At 41.0% G+C, this 19,903-nt stretch overlaps 1 protein-coding gene across 1 annotated transcript; it reads right to left on the reverse strand.

Moving 5' to 3' along the window:
• Positions 1–920: 920 nt before the first annotated feature.
• Positions 921–19,733, reverse strand: minar2 (membrane integral NOTCH2 associated receptor 2). Its single transcript, XM_088435601.1, has 6 exons — positions 19,603–19,733; positions 19,327–19,504; positions 17,521–17,763; positions 6,863–6,995; positions 5,513–5,690; positions 921–1,391 (listed from the first exon to the last, which is right to left on the reverse strand). Exons 2-6 carry the CDS (start codon positions 19,417–19,419, stop codon positions 1,346–1,348), a joined length of 693 nt encoding a protein of 230 aa, XP_088291727.1. The 5' UTR covers positions 19,420–19,504; positions 19,603–19,733; the 3' UTR covers positions 921–1,345.
• Between the last annotated feature and the right edge of the window lie 170 nt (positions 19,734–19,903).

A 19,903-nucleotide genomic window follows, 5' to 3' on the forward strand; every position in this document is an offset into this window, starting at 1 on the left:
AACAATTTGCGCGCTCGTTCTGCAATAGAAAGGTATCAGGAAGCCGGCATTTTCACACACGAGTGGATTTATTCCTAACACGCAGATCTAATACAAGCACCTGGGTCTCGGGTCCCTGTCAATAAAGCCCTGTACGCCGCTGTTGCCACCAGCAGACGTACTCTCATCCGAGTTGCCCAGCAATGAGTTATACCACACAATATGCAAATGGCACATCAACAAAGGCATCCTGGCATTATTTTATTGGCTATGTGTATACTGTTGTTAACTTTAGCTTGCTCTCATTGGTCTTTCTTCCCCTGCAGAATTGCTTGCTTACTCCTCCTGGTTGTAGTTTTCCTCAAAGTTGTTTTTCACCAGGTGCCAAGGCCATCTCGTCCCCGCGACTAGCACCGCTTGCTCTGAAACATTCCATTCTTACACTCCCTTGCACCCCATATTGTTTTGTTCACTTTACAGTCTCACACTCTCATACACAGAATGTAGCAACATCTAATGAACCACTTTAAGCTCAAACTCTTATATTCCTTTATTGTGGATGGTAATAATACTATGAAATCATTTAAAATTGACATGGTTTCCATATCGGCCCAATGAAGGAAGTTCTCGCTACAATATATATATATATATATATATATATATATATATATATATATATATATATATATATATGTATATATATATATATATATGTATACATATAAATGTATATATATATATATATATATACATATATATGTATATATATATATATATGGTATATATATATATATATATATATATATATATATACCATATATATATATATATATATATATATATATATATATACGGTGTATATATATATATATATATATATATATATATATACGGTGTATATATATATATATACCATATATTTTGTTGCGTTTGGACCTATGAGTGGAGTTCTCAACAGTGAAATAAATGTAACATTTATCACTGTTCCTGTGATGTCCGTCAGGAGCTGGAGGTTGCCCATAACGCGGGTGGGCAATGGCTGTCTGTGAGAGGTAAGCATTGCAGGTCGTCTGGACACAAGGGCACTGCCCAGCAACAAGCAGGCCATTCTCCTGAGAGCGGTGTGTTATTACAAAAAGCCTCTCTCCCACTGTGGTCTTTCGTTGGTGCAACATCCATGCACTTGGGGGTGCTGATCCTCACTTCGAGGGACTGGCGTCACTAGGGCCATCAACAGGGCGTTGAAGGATCTTGCACTGCGACTGGTAGATCCACCCGTCGCATCCTTCAACTTTCACCACAGTTGGTGTTGCTGCGATCAGCTGGAATGGGTCATCCCAGTGTTCACTGTCCCAACGAGGTCGTCTCAGCACCTTAAGGAACACCTGGTCTCTGATCTTGACCTGGGTATTCTGTGGGATAGAACACACTGGCCAGTCATTGTGCCAAACAGTCTTCATATGAACTGAAATAGAACATCCACTAGTTTGCTGGTCAGGGGTTAAGTCTGGTAGTCTGCATGGTCTTACATACACTATTTCAAATGGTGATAACGATTTTCCGTCAGCGGAACAATTCTCATTCCTGTGGCCGCAATAGGAATACAATTTGGTCACTGCCTTTTTATGTCTTTTTCTGTTGGGAAAAATTCAACCCACTTTAAGAATGCATCTAATATGATGAAGCAATGTTGCTTTCCTAATGCATTATTTAATTCAATGCACCGTATTTTTCGGACTATAAACCGCGACTTTTTCATGATTTGAGCCCCGCCGCTTATAGTCCAGTGCGGCTAATCTGCTGTTTTTTCCCCATCGGTCAAGCAAATTTGTGTATCTGCTCAAGGAGTCAGTTTATGAAACAACTATGAAATAGAACTGCAAATATGTGAATCAATGGCTTTTTAAAATATGTTATTCAAAATATTTTTGAATTGAATAAGATTATTCTGCCCTTCAAAATGCAATTCCACCTTTGTTGTTTATGATTTGTACATAGACTTAGAGCACCCTCTTCTGGTTTCTTCGAATACATTGTTTTTCTCAGTAGATGTAAATTATCCAATGTGGCAGCAGAGACAGACGACGGGTTAATGTTCGAGGATTGATGATCTTATTTTGTTTTGCCTTGGACGAGAATTGTCCGTAAGTACACAAGTTGTCAAAATTCTGACACTGTTCATCTGTTTTGTTTATCGTTAGAGACATTGGAAATAAGAGTTTTTTTTCGTTGTGCAACTTGTTTGTTAGCTCGAGAGGTGCTATGTATCATTAGGTGATTAGCGCTTTTTTTTTTTCTAGTGTTACGGCGACCCAAAGAGAGTAATGGTCAATGACCATTATTCAAATAAAGCAGAGCTGCTTTGTCTTGCAAGGGTAACCAATCAGGTGTTAGGACTCGCCTGTCAAACTTTGACGGGCGAGCTTGACAGATAAGCAAAGGATGAAACACGGCCAGTTTTCGGCAATTAGTTTATCTGTCAACCTCGCTCGTCAAGTTAGTGGGCGGGCCCAAAGCCTGTTAACTCAAATCATGTCCAATCCATTACTATACCCTAAAGAGGTTGGAAACATGGCGGATGCGATGACCGAGGACCTTCGTGAGGTTTCACAACAGTTAGGTAGAGGGATTAAAGACCTTGCTGAAAATGTGGAGGCAGGGCCTGTAGAAAATGATTTTATTCAACGCAAAGTGAAGGAATTGTTTTGGTTTGAAGAGCAGGGTAACCAATCAACGTGTTAGGGCCCGCCCATCAAACTTTGACGAGCGATCTTGACAGATGTGTCAATAATTGAATAAAAGTGTCAATAATTGAATAAAAGTGTCAATAATTAAATAAATGTTTCATTAATTAAATAAATGTGTCATTAAATAATTAAATGTGTCATGACTTTTAATGAAATAAAAGTGTCCTTAAATAATTAAATTTGTAATTAATTAAATGATTCCTTTCACGCTAAGCCATGTAAAAGTTTTTAAGTAATTAACAACACCTTAAAATCACACCTCAGATGTACTGGAAGTCGATGCAGGTTTGCTAGTATATGATCAAACTGTCTTGTCCTTGTCAACAGTCTCGCTGCTGCATTTTGTACTGACTGCAGGCTTTAGATCCAAGGCATGGAAAGTCCAGAAAACAATACTTTACAGTAGTCAAGGTTAATGTATGTATAATTAATGTTTCAGCATCACTAGGAGACATAATAGGACAAATCTTGGCAATATTGCGAAAGTTAAGTGTTAAGTGAAAGGTTCTCTGTTCAAGGCCTTCCTGTGTGGAGTTTCCATTTTCTCCCCGAGCCCACATGGATTCTCTTCGGGCCCTCCAGCTTCCTCCCTCATTCCAAAAACATGTATGGAAGGTGTATTGCGAATTCTTAGGTGTGATTTGGTGCGTGAATGATTGATCATCACTGTGTGCCCCTCGATTGACTGGCAGCCAGTCCAGGGTGTTCCCCGCCTCTGGCGTTATATTTGTGCCACAATTACGAGCGCGCGAAAAAAAAATTTGAGCGGAGAAAATCAAACTGAGCGAGTGAACACATATTTTGAAGGCAAGAAAAAAACTACTGAGCGCGTAATGATAAGAGTTTGAGCGCGCGCCGATTGAGTTTGAACACAGAAAAAGAAATTGCTCGCTCAAAATTCCTTTTTGCTCGCTCGTGATAGCTCTCTCTCGCTCGACATCTCGCTCTCGCTCGCGATACTCCTCCCTCTCTCGCTCAACATCGCGTTTGCTCAACATCGAGCTCTCGCTCGCTCGAGTCGTCCTCTGCGCTCGCTCAGTTCTGCTCACGCGTTACGTTTGTGCCACAAAACCAGCCAATCAGAGCTTGTAAAAGCACTTTGATTGACAGCTTGGTATCCAATGAGATTGCTTGTACGCTATCCGTTGACGCACTCTCGTTTGCCCTGTGTTCACCTGAAAAGGGCAAACGAGAGTGCGTCAACACGGACTTGGGCTGGAGAATTACTTTTAATATTATTATTATTACTGTATTGTATCATTTAACAGAAATACCTTGTTTTTATACTTTAATAATATAAGCCCACCTCCTCCCGCCCATGTCGATGTGGCGCACTCTCATTTGCTCGTTCCGGGTGAACACAACAAGCAATCTCATTGGATACCAAGCTGTCAATCAATGTACTTTTACAAGCTCTGATTGGCTGGTTTTGTGGCAGAAACGTAATGCGTGAGGAGAACTGAGTGAGCGCAGAGGACGACTCGAGCGAGCGAGAGCTCGATGAGCAAACACGATGTTGAGAGAGGGAGGGAGGAGTATCGCGAACGAGAGCGAGATGTTGAGCGCGAGAAGGCTATTGCGAGCGAGCAAAAAGGAATTTTGAGCGAGAAACTTCTTTTCAAGAACTTTTTTTCTGCGCTCAAAATCTGTTTTCGCTCGCTCAGTTTTATTTTCAACGCTCAAAATTTTTTCTGCGCGCTCGTAATTGTGGCACAAATATAACCTCATACCCGCCTGCCCAGATGGCTGGTAAAGGCACCAGCAAGTCTGCGACCGTTGTGAGAAGAAGCAGCTACAGATAATGGATGGATGACGGATCCTGCATAAGACAAAACTGATAAACTTAAGAGCAAAACAATTTGCATGGAGAAATGGGACTTAACATTATTTGTACTTTTTTTTAATTAAAGAAATGTACAAAGAAATATGAACTTCATATTATTATATTTTTGCAGACACGCATCTATTGTATGTCAATTTAATGTACTTCTGGAACACTTTTCTTTTTTTTTTTTTTTAAACTACAGTAGATGCCCACCATACACTAATGCGTATAAAACCCCAGGTAAAAACATTAAATGAAATGACAATAAATTAAATATTAAAAATTTGTAACAAAATAATATAGTCAGCGCTACCTATATATAATATACATATTACGCATATACATATATACACGTGTATAACTAAGCATCATATATAAAAAGAATTATAAAGGAAAAATGAAATGTATCTACCTTTGGAGTGACATGGGCGAGTTACGGCCATAATCCCTTGCGATGGTAGTCTAGCCTTCTTCATATTTCTTGATTATTTCCGGCTTCGTTCCACAATAAATACGATATTGTAAGCACTCACACTAGATCAAGTCTTTAGCCTAGCGACATCTTAGTGACACCGTGACGCCGACCAATAGCAGACCAGCATCTTAGCGCACCGTGACGCTTAGCAATAGCAGACCAGCATCTTCAAAGAAGCCATGACGCCGGCCAATAACACACCAGTATCTTTGACACGCCGACCAATAGCAGACCAGTATTTTAGTAATATGATTTAGTATGCAGTGACGTATGAGCATATTGCGACTCACAGAGTCATATGCATGCACACTGACCGCCAATTTTGTATAGTTTTTGTAATAGTTGTTGATGCCGTAAAGAGGGGAAAATGCCATAAAGAGGGGCGGAAAAATTAGTATTCCACTTTGTAACACGAAAAAAAAAATGTAAGTCAGTGTCAGAATAATTGTAAAAATACTGACTATACATTTGCTACAATAAATTTACCTGCTTGTAATGAAGAAAAGCTTTGCCCTGAGAATGGATGCACTGCTTGCAGTTAAACAATGTTTGTTATGAGAAGGTTGCTGTATGGAGGTTGCTGTCGCGAACTTCATCATGGGAAGGACAATGATGACCAGCCTGCCCAAGCTTAGCTGCTGACAGATGTCACTTTGCTTGTTATCTACAAAATATAGTGCAGAATGTCTACACACAGAACGCTTTGCCACACTTGTAATAATAGTTTATGTAACAGTTGCTAATTGTCCTCAACTGGCTCAGTTGGTTAGGCATTGCCGTTTGATGACAGTGTCCCGGATTCGAGTCCCACTTTTTTCCTCTTAAATTTTTTGCAGTTGTTTCCAATTTCTTGCAGACTGAACATTTAGGCCGCCCTAACCTTTTGACGAGCAGAACAGCAAGAAATTGTAAAGGAGGGGACAAACTTTACAGAAAAAAAAATCGGTGCTGATGGGACTCAAATTAGCCAAGCTGTGTTGCAAAGTTGTGTTGCTTAACCAACTGAGCCACCTGAGGTTTGCACAAATTCCACACTTACATACCTTATTCTTGGTTCTTTTTTCTGGTCCTTTTTTCTTGTTTGCTTCTTTTTTTTCTAGTGTGTGTCCTTTTTCTTGTTTGCTTCGTTTTTCTTGCATGTATCATTTTTTGTTTGCTTTTTTTCTAGCATGTGTCCTTTTCCTTGTTTCATCTTTCTAGTAGGTATCCTTTTTCTTGGAGCTTCTTTTTTCTTGTGTGTCCTTTTTTGTTTGCTTCATTTTTCTTGCGTGAGTCCTATTTATTATTTGCTTCCTTTTTTTTTTGCATTTGTCTTGTTTTGTTTGTTTTTTTTTTCTTTCTTGTGTTCTTTTTCTTATTTGCTTCTTTATTCTTGTTAGCATCTTCTTTTAGATTGCTTCTTTTGTCTTGTGTATTTTTCTATTTTGCTTTTTTTAGTTAGCTTCTTTTTTCTTGTTTGCTTCTTTTTTCTTGTGTGCTTCTGTCTTGTAAGGTGTCTTTTTTTGTTATTACCTTTTTTTATACACTTAGTTTTTTGTTTGTGTGGTTTGCACCAGGCCCACCATAGGATACCCAAATAGATAGCAATATAGCTAGGGAAAAAAAAATCAAAAACACCTTTATTTTCCAACTATGCAAATGTTTCTAAATGTACACGTTTAGATATGATTATGAACACTACACTAGATGCTAAATTGTTTATCTTAAAATGTTCCTTGATGACCTTAACGTCCTTCATGTAATGATAAATAAAGCTGTTTATAAAAAGTCAAACGTTCTTCTTTAGCACCACAACTGGTACAATGATAATAACAATGCCTACACTGACAAACAAACCTATGACAGAAAGTAGTCGGTGAAGTCTTTTCCGTCGCTGCTCTGCTTCTTTTTTCTTCAATAAAGCATCAAATCCTGGTGTGTACAGATCATCTAGCCAAAAGTCCAGCTCCATAGGTTTCCTTTCTTTATCCTGTGCACACAATATACAACAAAAGTCACATGCATATTCACAGAGTATAGTTATATATACTTTGTACATGTTTATTTAAATTTGCCGAACAAGGTATGGTTCTAGCTAAAAATTAGTATTCTGGACTGGACTGTGCTGTTTAAGTTTTCAGTTTAACAATATGTAATCTTCCCTCTGTGGGCCGTCACCTTATCGTGGTGGAGGAGTGTGCGTGTCCCAATGATCCTAGGAGTGAAGTTGTCTGGAGCTTTATGCTGCTGGCAGGTTCAACTATGGCAAACAGGTCCTTGGTACCAGTTTGGGCACCTACAGTAGGTGAGGGACCAGACTAACCATGGCTCCTAGACCTCATGATGAATAACATAAATGGAGTCAGGGTTCGCTTTCCCGGACGCGGGCCACCGGGGCCTCCCTCCGGAGACAGGTCTGGAGGTGAGGCTCACTGGCGAGCGAATGGTGGCCAGACCTGCACCCATGGGGGGGGTCGACTTGGCGCTCCGATTCCCGGCTGCGGAAGCTAGCGCTTGACACATAATGTCAGCTCTCTGACAGGCAAGCAACCTGAGCTGGTGTGTGATGTGGTCAAATTCCAACTTTGGTTAGACTTGACTCCACACACAGCCCGGGCTCTGTCTGGTACCAGTCCCAAGATGGGTTGGTCTCTCTTCCACTCTGGAGTTGCCATCACATCCTTGTATAAATAGCCTAGTTCTCCCACATGCTTGTTTTCATTGTAATAACCACATGATGAGATCTTCTCTCATCTATTACGGGTCCGTGTATGTTATTTTATTGTATATCTTTTTTTTGTAGCTTTTAGTTTTACAGTATATTTATTTGCATGGTTGTTTTCTGTTCTGAGTAGAATGGTTTTTGAACCTGTTCTTGCCATGTTATCAAGGTTTGGTCTGTCCTCTGAAGTCCTCGGAAGGAGTTTCAACCTCACTTCCGGCAATATTTCGCCAACATCACAGGGGATGTGGGGGACATTGAGTCCATTGTCGAGGTGGCCGATTGGAGTGTGGCTATAAGGTCGAATTAATGAGAGTCCTCAACACTAGAAGGAGTGTAACCAAATCAGGTCTGTTATATCGTACTAGATGTTGATATCCCTCTATCTAATAAGGCATCGATGAGACTGTGGGATTCAAGTGGGCAATGGCATCCTTTGGGTTGTCAAGTTGGCGCCCTCTTTCACCGGTGTTTCGCTGATTAGCCCACAACACCTCCATGGGTTCAGCAGTGAAACCCAGCGTAACAGGTTCACTCGCTAAATGCCACTTTTTCACCAGAATGCTGAGGTTGGATCTTTCCTCTTCATCCACAGCCACTGGCTCCTATTCTCAGCAGCACAAGAGAGATCCTTGATTGAGTGCCTGTGGGCCTTTCCTCGCACTCCCATTTCTTTAAGCAGCCTAGATGTTGAGGTGGCTACAAACCCTCTGCAGCCTACCTCCACTGGATGCACAAATACTTTCCAGCCATGTTGCCGAGCGTTTGCAGCGAGGTCTGCATACCTCAGCTTCTTCCGCTGATACGCTCCACTGCACTCTCCCAGGAAGGGCACTGTGAGCTCTATGATGTATACGAGCTTGGTTGAGAGTGACCACAGCACAAGGTCTGGTCGCAGGTTGGAGGAGGCAATCTCAGATGGGAAGCAGAGTTTCTTGTTCAGGTCAGCCAGCAGCTTCCAGTCCCATGCTCTGCCCAGCTGCCCAGTGTCTGCTCTAATGATGGTGAGGCTGGCTTGTCCCTCTCGTACAAAAGGAACTGGCTGCCAATGGTCTGATGGGGGAGGTAGGGCATTTATGCTGGTCCGTTGGTTTTCCAGCAATGCTGTAAGACACGTTGGCACCTGGTTGTGCCACCAGGTGTATCGGCCTTGGGTGAGGCTGGTCATACATCCCACCAAGATGTGCTTCGGCCTTGGACATAGGAGGCACGTGGGATCTTCACCATACCATTGGCTAAGGTTTGGAGGAGAGGGCAACACATCATAGGCAGCCCTGATGGTAAAGCTTCCCCTAAATGGCTCCATCTCCCAGAGATCTTCTTCACACCTTCCCATGCCATCCACTGCAGTTGCTTTGCCTGCGCCACAGCTTGCACGCACCTTCCTGCTTCCTCTCCCCGTCGCACCTGCTGAACCACTGGCCGGCGTCTCTCCAAAGGGTTGGCTTTGCTCCAGGCCGGTGTACTGGCCCCGAGTCCAAGCCCACTCCTCCCCTCCTGGACTCGGCCCACGATGTCTCTGTATCTGAGTGCTGCCTTTGCCTGCTCCGTTGCGATCAATGGGGTCCACTTCCTGCCGGTGGACGGAATAGGTACCGCATGGATCGCTTGACTCTTGTCGCATCAATTCCAGTCGGACCTTGGCGCACTTAAACTCTTCTGCCAGACTAGAAATGGGCAGATGTAACATCCCTCTACTGTAGAGCCCAATTCTGCTCAGGCACCTGGGAAGGCCAAGCCACTTCCTTGCGTATGAGTTGACTAGCCTATCCAGTTTTTACACCTTTGAGAGCGAGACTTCATAGAGGGTTAGTTGCCACAGTAGACGTGGAAGTAGACCGTACTGCATGGACCAGAGCGTCAGCTTGCCTGGAAGCAGGGTTCTGTTGATGTTCTCCAGGCTGCTGGCTATCTCCTTCCTGAGCTTCTCCACTTGCTCTTTATCTTTGAGGGATGCATCATACCTAGGCTCTTCTCGGGCTTCTCGGAGATTGTTGAAATGGTATCCTCACTAATGTGGTGGTCTGACAACTTCCCCTTGACAACGCAAATGCTTCTGGACTTGCTCGGATTGATCTCGTGGTCACAACACTGACCACACCTGTGGTCAGTGTTGTGAGGTTATCCATACAGGCTCTGACTGGTGGCAGCCTCAGCCGAGGTCTTATACGCTGTCTTGTCCGCCAACCACCCATCGAGAGGCCCGTATAATGACCTCCATAGCCAGGGTGAAGGCCAGCGGGGAGATGGTGCAGCCAGCCATGATTCCCAAATCCAGATGTTGCCACGCCGTAGTGTACTCTGATGTTGACACACAGAGCTGGATGTCCTGGAAGTATGCCGTGACAAGGGTTGTAAGAGCTGGAGGGACTCTAAAGTAATCAAAAGCTGCCCACAGGAGGTTCTGAGGGACTGAGCCAAAGGCATTTGCAAGATCCAGGAACACTACATGGAGCGCTTTTCCCTTCTTCTTGGCAACCTGGATCTGGTGTGAGATGACACTGGCGTGTTCCACACAGCCCGAGAAGCCTGAGATGCCTGCTTTCCTGATTGATGTGTCAATCATATTGTTTCCTAGCAGGTATCTTGCCAGCCTATGAGCAACCACATGAAAGAAAATTTTTCCCTCGACATTTAGAAGGCTAATCCGGTGGAACTGGACGATTTCTGATGAGGGGGATCGCAGGACATCTGGTGCAATTTTTTAGAGTCTATATGGGACTCCATTGGGGCCTCTAGCTGATGCTGCCCTTGCTCTACGCACAATTTTGCCCACTTCACTCCACCGGGGTGGACTGACGTCAAGCTCATGATCTAGAGGACTAAGTGGTGGCATATCAGGTGGAAGTGCAAATCTCTTCCTGGTGTCGTTCATCTGTGCAGGACTTTTTCAGATGTTCTTCTAGGTTGACCTTTGAGACTGATAGACTTCCACTCTTCTCCTTTGTGAAGAGACTTCACAAATTTAAAGCGGTCTTTGTAGAAACGTGATCTTGTTTGCTCCTTCTTCTTGTGCTTCATCAATAGGTTTTCAGCTCTCCTCAGTGTTGCAAGCCTGCTCTGGATCTCTTCCTGCAACAGGTTTATTCCTTCCTTCTCTTCCTCTGTGACCTTCTTCCATTGCTTTTTCATCTGCCTCCTTTCCTTGACTAGGTGGTCTATTTCTGTCTGCCTTCTGGACTTGGTGGGAACTGATGGAGTGGCCCGCTTGCCCTCAACCACTCCCAACCGCTGCGCTCCATAGGCATAAATTAAGTTGCCCATTCCCTCCAACTTCTTCATGGAGGTGCCTTTCTTCTCTTCTCGGATGTTGCAGAGATCAGTGTTTGGGTGGGACCCATACAACACTTGTGGTGAGTCCCGCCACCACAGGTTGGTACCCTATGATGACCCCAATGGATATAATGTGACACAAAAAGAACAGAATATGACGAATAATTTCTAGATAATTAAAAATAAATAAATAAATAAAATTAAAAAAAAAAAACGTAAGTCAGGGACGTTGTAACACGGGGGTGCACTGTGTATGTGTGTGTATATATATATATATATATATATATATATATATATATATATATATATATATATATATACTGTGTGTGTAATATATATATATATATATATATATATATATATATACTGTGTGTGTAATATATATACATATATATATATATACTGTGTGTGTAATATATATATATATATATATATATATATATATATATATATATACTGTGTGTAAGATATATTGTAAGATATAAATATACTGTGTATATATATATATATATATATATATATATATACTGTGTGTATATATATATATATATATATATATATATATATATATATATATATATATATATATATATATTTTATACTGTGTGTCTGTGTGTATATATATATATATATATATATATATATATATATATATATATATATACACACACACAGTAGGCCCCCGGTTTACGAACTACCCGTTGTACGTATTTTTCATCTTACGAACGTGGACCGCGGCGTTTTTTGTCCCCCTCTTACGCACAAACCTTTCATCTTAAGAACAATCCAACATGCTGGTCAGTGTGTCCGCACTATTTTTTTCACTTTGCTGCATCAACAACGATAACTGTTCTTGCATGTCACGGAAACGCCGATATACTATTGGTCTTATAAGGTCACAGTCACGATCTCAGTCACGGAGATGCCGATATGCTATTGGCCAGCGTCACGTCAATCACAAAAATGCTGATATGCTATTGGCCGAACGCCTTCATCTAAGTTGATGGCACAGCTTCTCGGTGTGTTGTGATGATTTTGCAAACTTTATCTGTTAGACATGGCTTCTAAAATTGCAAGTGGCGGTAAAGGAAGAAGTAAGAGCATGATGACAGTAGAAACGAAGCAGGAGATAATAAAAAAAATGCGTAGGAGGCGCACGCATAGTTAACCTTTCTAGTGAGTATGACCGTAACCGCTCGGCAATCTTCTCAGGGCAAGACTTTCCTTGCCAGGGGACGGACCTCGGTCAACAACGAAATGGAGAGGCGTCTTCTATTATGGATTAAAGAAAAGGCAATCGCCGGTGATATGTTCTCGTTTAAGATAAGTTCTCGTTTAAAAAAAAAAAAAATAAATTCTGCGGGTTTGTCTCTGCTCCCCTCCACCTCCACCCACCACCAGCTCAAGTCACGTCGCCCCAAAGGTAAATGTCATTTTTCCTTTGTATATTTATGTTATTTCATTTAACTGAACAGTAGATTATGTTACTAATTTTTAAATTGTGTATAAAGTCGTGATGCTTTTGCACGCATTCACTAATTAACATAGGTTTGGATTGCCCGTCATACGAGCAATTCCAGTTACGAGCATAGCCGCTGAACGGATTATGTTCCTAACACGGGGCCCACTGTATATATATAAATATATATATATATATATATATATATATATATATATATATATATATATGCCGTCCCTGCAATGCGTCACCACAATTCTGGTCTACTATTTGTCGACGTCTCCTCACAGGGATGGTGGTTTGCTATTGGTCGGCCTCACTTGTTTCAAAATGGTGGAACGGTCAAGCTTTGTTCAATTGTGAGTGGTTACAAACCCGTATTTAAAGTGCATTTTACTGCTTAATTCAAAGTTCAAGGGGTTAGCCATGGGTCCCAAGATTGCAAGTGATGTTAAAGAGAGAAGTACGAAGATGATTTGTATGGAAATGATGCTGGAGATCACATTAGGGAATATGGGCATAGCAAGCGGCACTCAAAAGTAAATAAATCCTTTCTGTATTTTTCACTTATGATGTTTTCTGATCGCATACATGTATATTATATATACATAGCACTTACTATATCATTATAAGGAGCACTTACTATATATATATATATATATATATATATATATATATATATATATATATATATATATATATTACAGTTATGTTTGGCCAGCAGAGAAGGGCCCTGACAGCCGACCACTGGCTGTACGTCATCTGTACGTCATAATTAAGTGTTCATACAACACTACAGTCATCGGTTTGATCACTGGTGGGGATGAGACAGATTACAGGAAAGAGGTGTCTGACCTTGTGGACTGGTGTTGCTACAACAATCTCCAGCTCAACACAGACAAAACCAAAGAACTGATCATAAACCCAAGGCGGCAGGTGGAGCTCCCAAACCACTATTCATCAATGGGACAGAGGTGGAGAGGGTGAAAGCCTTCAAATTTCTTGCATCTACATCAGCGAGGATCTCCCCTGGTCCCACAACACTCGACAAATCATCAAGAAGTCCCAACAGAGACTGTACTTTCTGCGGAAACTGAAGAAATTTGGCACATCAGCAAAGACCATTGACCATTGTGTACAGATACACAATCCAAAGTGTCCTCTCCACCTCCATCACAGTCTGGTAAGGCAAATGCATGGCACAAGACAGGAAGATTCTCCAGCGTATGATCAAGTCCTCAAAGCGCATCTGTGGTGCAGCCTTACCCTCACTGCAGGACATTTACCACACCAGGATTCTGCGCAACATCATCATGGACAAGACACACACACAAAATGATCTGTTTAAAATGCTGCCATCAGACAGGAGCCTGAGGGCCAGGACTGCCAGACTGGCAAACAGCTTCTACCCTACAAGCTACCCGGATTCTTAACAAATCCCTCACGAACTAATCTGCCTCTTACTGCACGCATAAACAATATCTTGCACTAAAATTTTGCACTCCATGATATTCTGCACTACATTATTAGCACCATTGTTTCTGTTTGTTGTTTTATTGCTATTTTTTGCTATTTATTTATTGCTCTATTACAGAATGTAGTCTGCTGCTCGGGGAAGTGAAAAAGAATAAGAATTTCATTGTGTGGTACAACTGAACATATGACAATAAATCTCTTGAATCTTGAAGTCAACGACCACAAACAGTGTATCTCCAGTTTGGGACTGTCTGCAAATGTCGCCAGCATGGATCTTGCTAGTGTTCAGGCCACGCTCTGGCTGCTGAGAATGCTAAGGTAAAATCTACAGATGTGTAACTCAAAAGCTTTCTCGAAAATTGGAGGCACAATATTCGGTCTCCTGGAGAACATTGAAAGTTCTATCATAGCTACATAGATGCCTATGAGCTCGGTGCCAACATTTTAACATCCGCACCGTAGCTAGACAGAGCACGCCGCATGTTATCGGTCAAGCCGATAGAATTTTCAAAAATGTGGTTTAGTTCTGTGCTTCTGTTAGAAGATTGTTATAAACAATTTAAACAGTCTCAAATTTATTTATTTATTAATTTTAAACGATTGTTACAAATGTAACTAGGGGCATTCTTTGCGAGGCATCTAAAGCCTGTATCAGAGGCTGATTTACTGCATGTATCTCTTACGGGACAAAAAGAGGAAAATTCAACTATTTCTGGTCTTCTGAGGGACATTAAAAAGGTCGAAGAACATTACGCTATTAACTTCGATCTTTCCCTCTGTAAAGTGAATTTTGATCTGGCTTCTACTAAAAAGGTCAGGACTTTGCTTTTGAAATACAGATGTTTTTTATGAATCTGCCTACAAAGCAGAGAAGCTTTTTCCACATCGGGCCAGTGTTGAGACATCGGCTAGAGTAATCCCAAAGATAAAGTCTGCTTCAGGGGTTACCATAACTGATCCAAGTGTGATAAATCATACCTTTACAGAGTTTTATGCTGCTATTTATACTTCAGACACTCCACCCTCTCCCACTGTCATACTCAATGAGATTCACTTTCCTCAAGTAGATGACAAAATGCAAAATTTTGGGTGCCCTTATTACGCTCGCAGATGTTCAGGAGGCTATTGGCTGACTCCAGAGTGGCAAGGTCCCTGGACCAGACGGCTTTGCTGTTGAATATCTGTAAAGGGAATCATATACTGTATTAGGTTGTTATAGTCTAGAATAGTGTGCATTGCTATCCATCTCTGCAGTCTTAGTTCATCTCGCTCCAGTCCTTAGATAAAGCTATTGACGCAGGAAAGTGTGAGCTGGGACCTTGGCCCAGCTGTTGGTGGACCCTGGCTGGCTCTTTTTGTTATGTCTTGTAACATGCAATGCTTTGAATAAAAAGCAGGCAGGGATGCTTGAGCGATGAAAAATGCTATTGGCAAGGCATGAGTTTTTACGCCAAGCTTTTTTTCCCTTTGCCTAGGCGGAGAAAGTCAATCTTGGCTGGTCTGAGTTACTATTTTGCTGTTTAGCAGCAGGGTTCATCTTAATCTACTTTCAAAGATAACCCTGACAATATCATAGGGCTTTTTCACTTTTGCTTTGTCCCATTTTGAGATGCTTGTATAATGAAGCCTTTTCTCTTGGATGTCTTCCTGATACCACTGTCAGAGGCCACCATTTAAGAATGACAAAGACCCCTTGAGCAGTTACAGGCCTATATTTCTTTTGAATTTTGATTTTAAGATTCTTTCAATAAGTCTTGCCACTCATCTGCAGCAAGTGTTACCCTATTGACCTATTATTAGGCAAGATCTTACCAGCTTCATGCCAGGTAGACCGTCTTTTTCTAATACCAGATGCCTTCTTAACATTGTCACCCCTGAAAGTTCCTTAGTGCCAGATGTCTTAGTATCACTTGATGCGGAGAAGGCTTTTAAAAGGGTTGTTTGGGGGTGCGCTTGCCAAATTTAGACTGGTCAGGAATTTTCTGGACTGGGTCAAACTTTATCCTTCTCCAAGGGCTTCAGTTTGGACAGATGACTTGTTATCTCCTATTTTCTTTACATTACGGCACGAGGCTAGGTAGCCCACATTTCTCTTTGTTATTTATTTTGGTGATGGAACCCTTGGCCCTTTGGCTATGTTTGGAGGCAAACTTTAAAAGCATCACACATAAAGACCAAGAGGTCAATTTGTACGTCTTTTGTTTATCCCACGCCTTGCGTGCGCTTTAATAAACTCTCGTTGACTCTATCACCTCCAGTGCCTGGTTGGGGTGCTTTTACATTCGGTATCCGCGGGTTATTCATGACAAATGGTAACTCTTCCTAAGTTTCTGTATCTGTTTCACCACCTCTCTGTTTTTCCCTACAAATCCTTTTTTGAAAGGTTAGACAAGCTAATTTCAGTTTTTCTATGGGCTGGTAAATCACCCACAATTTGAATTTGGACATAGGCAGCTAACAGTCATTAGCTTTTGTTGTGGGTGTGTGAGAAACCAGACTTGCTGCCATGCTGGGTAGATTTGGAAAAGAGACTATCACCGATTTTGTTGCGTTCACAACTTCCTCTTCCATTGTGCGGTTGTCCCATAGTGTTGATTTTTTTTAAGTTTTGGACTCAATACTGGAAGCAGGTCAGGCGATCAGGCCCTTCCACATGGACTTCTGTTTACAGAAACTTATTTTGAACAATGGAAAACTGATCAAGCTTACCCGGTTTGGTCTAACAATTGGATAAAATCAGTTCATGATCTGTAAACTGCAAACAATGTATTGTGTTCATTTGAACAGCTTTCCAGAACCCTCCGAAGTTATAATCTCTTCTATTTTTTTTCAGGTTAGGAACTTTGTGAAAAAATGTTTACTCATTTTCCAAATCGCCCTCCGGAAACTTTATTAGAAACCCTTCTTTAATTGGAGCCTCAAGTTCCTCTAGTTAAGAGATGTATCTCTGCTTTGTACAGATCTATTAGGCTTTCATCATCATCCTTCCTGACAGCCATTAAGAATGTATGGGAGGAAAGCCTTAGTATTAAGTTAACTGAACAACAATGGAATTCAGCACTGTCTTTTATTCATTCATCCTCTGTTTGTACACATCACAGACTTATTGAATGCAAAGTTGTATTTAGGGTTCACTATGCTAGGCTATCAAAAATGTATCCATTCGTAAATAACTCATGTGGCAGATGCAGATCATGTCCATATGATCTGTTCATGCCCCAAACTAGCACAATTTTGGACATCTATCTTTGATAGAATGACAACTGTATCCTTTAAAATGTGACTTGCTGTATTTAATCACTGGTCGCGCCGGGAGCCAATCACGTGTTTTGTCAGAGTGTCCTCTGTGTAAAAGGTTTGGACACCACTGTTTTGGAAGTTACTTGCCCAATTGACTAGCAAAATAATCATATGTGGTAGACCAGTGCAAAAGTAATGATTATGATTTTAATATGCACAGCAATACCGTAATTAAATAAATTAATATAATAAATTCTATGTTAGTGTTTAGTTGTATCATCAAAAGTAACAACTAAATCATCTGTAATGGGTCAGTCACCCACATTATGCCTTCTTCCAAATTACCTGTAAAAAGTCATTAACTTTGCCACGGCTTGTTTGCAAAGTATACTCTTTGATAGTCCAGGAAGGTGTAAACTTAATAATGTTCTCTGTGTCCGTCATACTATAAAGAGGATTTGTTTTTATGCGGGACTGCTGGCTACCAGGGGTGACATGCTTCTCAAGGTATCTGTCTAAAAACAGCGCAGCGTCTTCTTGAGAGGGCAGTGAACTGCTTTTCATCTTTGCTTTCTGCTCCAAGACATCCTATGGATAAGGGAAAGACAAAATTCACCATTTTAAGACATTTGTTGTCAACAGCTGTAGTACAAAAGAAAGGTTTATCGATCATACTTATTGAAAATTTACATTTAAATTTATTGCATGTAATGTGCTGTTTGTTGTTGTTACATTGTTACAATAGTGGTGTAGATTTGATTCTCTATGGGTGTCCCAATACCCAGACACTGGGTAAAAGAGTGAGTTGCTCCATCCATCCATCAACCCATCATTTCAGAATTTTTGTCTGTGAATAAGCCATTCTGCACTTGCAGTCGATTGAAATGTTGAAGTGGCGCTAAATTGAATAAAACCTGACTATACCTCTCCCACCACAACAAAATAGTGTTGCAGAAAAAAAAAACTGGACATAAGTTGAAGCATGCAGGAGCATGCTGTTACTTGCAAAGTTACCAAAACTGTTCTGGGCAGACGCTGTAGCCACCAGCAGCTTGCATACAGAAAAGGCTGCCCACAGCTGTTCTGAAGGAAGAGACACCCTATGAGAGATGGTGTTCAAAAAAAACCTGACATGAGCCACATAAAGCTATTTGGCTGTATTGCTTATGCTCATAAAAGGAAGGAAACTGAACAAAAAGGCTGCGAAAAGTTGTTTCATCGGATATGCATACAGTGCCAAAGGATGTTGACTGTATGATGAAGAGAAAAGGAAGGTTCTTATATGCCGTGATGTCATATATGATTAATCAAACTTCAACTGGAAACAGAAAGTGAAAGTATCCTACTCAGAGAACGAGATAACTATAAAAACAAAAGAGAGTGAAATGTGACATGTTGAGGACACAGTTGGGAGCCCTGTCAGAACAAGCTGCAGAAGCAGAAAAACTCCAAAAAGATTTGGATATGATGAATTAGCTCATGTGGGGACTGTTGATCACCCTGCCTGTCATGTGACATTGCCAGTCACACTGAAACAAGCATTGCTGAGTGATCTCAGAGTGAAAGCTATCATCGATCTTGGAAGACAACCAAGGAGTCTCGCAACCGCAAAGAACCTCTACATCTGTGAATGTGTGCAGAGTGGACAAATCAAACTGCAATATTGTTCAACAAACGACATGAAAGCGGATATCTTTACCAAACCACAGATTAGACAGAGGTTTGAATACCTCAGGGGAGAGTTTGGACTTTTCTCTATTAAGTTTGGTTATTTGTACTTGTCAGGTAAACGTCAAATACTGCCTGATCAAAACAAATCTAAAAATATTGTGAAATTAATGGCAGAGGAAACTCATTTCAGCCGCTAGACCTGACTAGAAAATGGTTGGATGGATTGACTGTGTGCCACCAAGGAATGACATCAGAATAATTTTGCTGATAATACTGTGTGCACCCATATGAGTGTGTGACCATTTGAAAGCTAAAACGGCAAATATCTATCATCTTTCGCTGTTGAAATGTTTCAATCAATTCTAGATAAGAAAAATTGTTTTCTGTGTGAAATGAAAAACCACACAAGCAAGAGTACAACATGAAGTAAAACCTTATTTTTACATAATACAGTTTATGCCAATAAATGACTGCTCAAACCTGATCCATTCTGTTGGTACCCGGCAGTGCCTTCACATCCAGCTTCAGGAAGTTCTGTGGGTGATTGTTGTTTGGTAGAACAGGAGTGACCATTCTCGCTACGTTGTTTCATTTACACTGTCACCTTTACTCTACACCAACCCAGCAAGGTGGATTTCACCATGGTAACGGGTGTGCTCTGTAATAATGAATGGGGAAGTATTTATGAGCCTGTATCACTTCGCAGGTGTTTGTAACCCAATCCCATCATTGTGATGCTATAATTCCCTTACTTACTGGCATACAGGCTATCATAATTTTGAACCTCAGTTGAACCACTAAAGCCAAACATTATGATTTATAATCTGTCCAAATATCCTACATGTGAATAAATACTCTATGCATAGGCATTGCTCCCTGGTGTAAAAAAAAAAAAAAAAAAAAAAAGCAAAAACAAAAGCAACAACTATTGAACAGCTCAAGAGCTCAGTTGATTTGTTGAAAAAAAATGTTTCATTTTCTGTCTGGGCTTAGTTGTGCTGTGGTGTGTTGTGGAGTGGAACACTTCATTTTGAATGGTGAAGGGATTTATATATTT

The sequence above is a fragment of the Hippichthys cyanospilos genome, chromosome 15, assembly GCF_059441005.1.
Source record: "Hippichthys cyanospilos isolate Australia breed blue-spotted pipefish chromosome 15, RoL_Hcya_1.0, whole genome shotgun sequence".
NCBI lineage: Eukaryota > Metazoa > Chordata > Actinopteri > Syngnathiformes > Syngnathidae > Hippichthys > Hippichthys cyanospilos.